General features: G+C 42.2%; 1 protein-coding gene across 1 annotated transcript; it reads right to left on the bottom strand.

The window, feature by feature from the left end:
• Positions 1 to 393: 393 nt before the first annotated feature.
• LOC106586045 (G-protein coupled receptor 183-like) lies at positions 394 to 3983 on the bottom strand. The gene is made up of 3 exons (XM_014172838.2): positions 3632 to 3983; positions 2833 to 3347; positions 394 to 2472 (listed from the first exon to the last, which is right to left on the bottom strand). Exons 1-3 carry the CDS (start codon positions 3981 to 3983, stop codon positions 2305 to 2307), a joined length of 1035 nt encoding a protein of 344 aa, XP_014028313.2. The 3' UTR covers positions 394 to 2304.
• Positions 3984 to 4272: the final 289 nt, after the last annotated feature.

The raw sequence follows: 4272 nt of genomic DNA, 5'->3' as shown, positions 1-4272 counted from the left end.
AATAATTAGCATAATATACAAACTCCCCATAAAATTCTGTCAGTGTCACGCCCTGACCTGAGAGATCCTTTTTATGTCTCTATTTAGGTTTGGTCAGGGTGTGATTTGGGTGGGCATTCTATGTCTGTTTTTCTATGTTTGGGATTGCTTTGTTTCGGCGGCGTATGGCTCCCAATCAGGAACAGCTGTACATCGTTGTTGCTGATTGGGAGTCATACTTAGGCAGCCTGTTTTTCCTTTGGGTTTTGTGGGTGCATGTTTTCTGTTTAGTTTTGTAACCTGACAGAACTGTTGCTGGTCGTTTTTTGGTTTATTTTGTAAGTGTTCATTCGGTCCATTAAAATCTTTCAAGATGAACACATCCTCCGCTGCACCTTGGTCTCATTTCGACGACGGCCGTTACAGTCAGTTTAAGCTAGAGATTTGTTTTTGCATTAGATGCGTCTCAATCCACCGCATCCGGCTATTTTATACCTCCCCGTCTGCGGTGAAAGGTGACAGAGCTAGAGCGGTGTTTGTCAGATCATGACACATCCCAAAATGTGGTTTTCTCACAAAATCGTCTGTAGCGTCCGAACGGTTTGGCCTACAAACTATTATCTTTCCCTCTATGGAAAGATGGGTCTCTCATGAACACTATGGTGTTCTCTGTTTTGCTCTACGAGCCCCACAAGCATCAGAAGTCAGTACAGCCGATCTGCCAACCTCTGTCTGTAGCGTCCAAACAGTTTGACCCATCTGTGTAAAGGTGAGACTCTCACGAACCCATACATATCGGTTGTTTTTGTAGGATTTCCACAGGCCTCACAAGACTTGTCTGAAGGTCCCCCGGTACCAGTCGAAAAAATGTATGGAAGTACAGTATATATGGAGTATGTTTAGTGCCAAAAATATGGGGTTAAATGCATGTAAAAATGTTTCCTGATTTTTCTTATATCTTAAAGATATAGGACAGACACTTCAGAACAAACTTCCTTTAGATTTTTTTTGGTGGGGGACTATCTATTGTTCCATGTAGAGAATCAATGTGTTTGTATGGGCTAATAGGAGTAAGGCCAATGTTTTTCTTCTTTTTTTCTCTTTTTTTTCAAATTCAAAATAAAATGACAATGTTCCATGGTATGACCTTCTTAAACCAATTCCATATTGATTAGTAAGTGCCCCCCCCCACCAGCTTCGACAGGGCATAGCAATATAAAACACATAATGGGATATGTACAGTGTAAACCATTTACACCAACTGTATAGGCATTACATAAATAAATAAACACATATGGAGTGATTTGAAATGAATTAATGGGTAAATTTGATATGGACCCCATGTCAATATACTCCCCTGCCTTAAATATAAGCGATAAGCGTACTTTGACCTTTGCCTTTAGGCTCAGCTTGCAGTTTTGATAGTTCAAGCTGAGCTCAAAATCAGGCTGCTCTATATTAATTGCATCTTACTAAGCCTTGTTCACACTGGTTTGAAGTGACAAAAAAATGCATATCTGATTTGAATATAATTTTTTCTGCAGTCTGAACAGACAAAAAGCACAATGAATTGGATTTTTCAAGACACAATTTGGACCATATTTGTAGGTGATGTGACTTGTGTCTGAACAGTCAAATCTGATTTATTTTACTGTTATTTGGCATATCGTGTTGTTTGCAGGCTTCTCAGTTGACAGTTTGACAACAACATGTGGTAGCTATCTAGCTTGTTAATTGTTTACAAACACATTAGTGATTTGTGCTAGCAAACTAAACAGCTACCTAGCAAGCTTGTTGACTGCTTTGGTTAGCCAAAAATGACTAGTTCTGAAAGTTGGATCACCTTATCCTTTGAGGCTTTAAAAGTGTTCTTACGCTATGATTTTGAACATTCAAAGCAACTGGGAGACTTCTATGGCAGGCATTGTTGTCAGTCACCTTAACTTAACACAGTACACAACAACTGGACACACTCGCCATTACAATGACAACTTGCGTAACCATGTAAGCAAATGACTATAGTCATAGTCATGACTACAGTCATTTGTACAGTCAGTATTCCAAAATGGATTTGAAAAACCAAATGGATTTCGAGTATTAAGGCCTGCAGTGAGAACAAAGCTTTAGACGGTCTAGCACCCAAACATTGGTTACAGCCTGATAATTCTTTGCTCACTATCGCAAAACAAAATTCTCCGTTTGTTACACAAATATTACACCCATGATCACACCTCAAATCAAACCCTAGATGCAGAAATCAACTAGGTGCAATCACCTTCTGGATAATAAAGAACTACCACAGTCTCTTCCTGCTGGTGTTGATGGTTAGGTGTTGCTGCTGCTGTTGTTGACTGTGGCAGTTTTGGAGAAAGGAGCAGGGGTAGAAAGGTAGCCCTTGAACAGACTCATCACCCTCTGCTTGTACGTCTTAATGGCAAAGAAGTAGATGACAGGGTCCAGACAACAGTTAAGGTTCATCATGGAGACAGTCACCTGCAGGGACACAATGCCTTTTTAATTAAAAATGTTGTTGAGGATTTCAATGTATCACAAAGAAAATAAACTCACAGTTCCCTAAACAGTCGGACATACAGACACACACACACACACACACACACACACACACACACACACACACACACACACACACACACACACACACACACACACACACACACACACACACACACACACACACACAAAAGGATGCATCTCGGGCATAAATGTAAATCTACCATGTTTTATAGACAGACAGACCCACCAACAGTCTCCCGGACCGACAGACAGACAAACAAACAGACCAACGAACAGACCAACAACTGACATACAGACATTCACTTTAGCAGGTCCTACCTGTAGGGAAACCTTGAATGCCCGCATCTCGTCACACTTGGGCTGGCCCAGCATCTTCCTCAGCATGAACTGCATTATGTTGAGGTGGTAGGGGCTGAAGCACAGGACGAAGGTGAGGAGGATGAGGAGGATGATATTGTTGGCTCTGCGGCTACGACCCGAGCGGCCCGTCAGCGGGTTCTGTTTGGCCGTGCGACTCAGTTTGAGATTGATCCGGGTGTAACACACAATGATGACCAGTAGGGGGAGACAGAAGGAAACAGTACAGGCCAGGAGGAGAAGATAAGGGGTGGAGCGACTACCCTCAAAGGTGAAGTACTCCATGCAGGTTCGTCGGCCTCTGTGGTCATGGAGCATGGTACGGAAGAGCAGGGGGGCGGTTTCCAGAGACACCAGTAGCCAGACGAGGCAGCAGACCCCTCGCACCACTTTGACGCTCCGTAGATACTGTAGCCGGTGGGGGTGGACCATGGCCAGGTACCGGTCTAGACTGATACATGTCATGAAGGCAATTCCTGGTGAAAGAGAGGGAGATGGGATATTGGATGAGTGGATGAATAAACAGAAGACACAAGCCGGCAGACAGGCAAGCAGACAGAGAAAAACATTGACAGACAGACACACATACAAAAACTAGGGCATAAATGTAAATGTTTTATATAAACCTGTGAGAAAAAGTTATTTTTGAGAAAAAGTTATTTTTGACTATAACCACAACCCACTGCGGTATGCTGCAGCTCTTACACAGTTTTCTCCATACAATACACAACACACACACACACACACACACACACCTTACCTGAGTATGTGTTTGAAAAGAACAACATAGTAGCCAGCCTGCAGAGCAAATCCCCAAAGGGCCAGTCAAACTGTCTGATGTAGTAAGTGACTCTCCCTGGCAGTGCCAATGTGAACAATGCATCAGACACAGCCAGGTTGACCAGGTAAAGAGACGTGGAGTTGAACTTCTGCTTCTTCTGACAGGTCACATACAGGACAAGGCTGTTGCCACATAAACTGATGAGGAACACCAGACAGTAAAAGATTGGGAAGATGATCAAGGCAGCTCTCTGGTAGACAAAGACGTCACACATCTGGTTGGTGTCAGAGGTGTTGAAATCCACCGGGTCCACAGAGATGTTGGTAGACATTTCTCCTGTTGAGAAAAAAATATGTTTAAGAAAAGAAATTGTTGATGAACCCTGATGAATAACCCAAAATGTTGGTTGAGAGCCAATGAACACTTCATGGAGAGCACAATAATCTAGTGTGCTGGAGTTTAAACTGTGTAACAGCTAATTACATTCAGAAAACTGATTTGTCCACAAGGGACACAAATAAATAAATACTGAGCTAATACATATATTAACAATACATATATTAACTTCTACAACTATAGTTCATCAATACTGAATTAATAGACCTTTTTGCTTTGAATAT

The sequence above is a fragment of the Salmo salar genome, chromosome ssa25, assembly GCF_905237065.1.
Source record: "Salmo salar chromosome ssa25, Ssal_v3.1, whole genome shotgun sequence".
Lineage (NCBI taxonomy): Eukaryota > Metazoa > Chordata > Actinopteri > Salmoniformes > Salmonidae > Salmo > Salmo salar.
The sequence above is the reverse complement of the archived record's forward strand: the minus strand, read 5'-3'. Positions and strand labels throughout refer to the sequence as shown.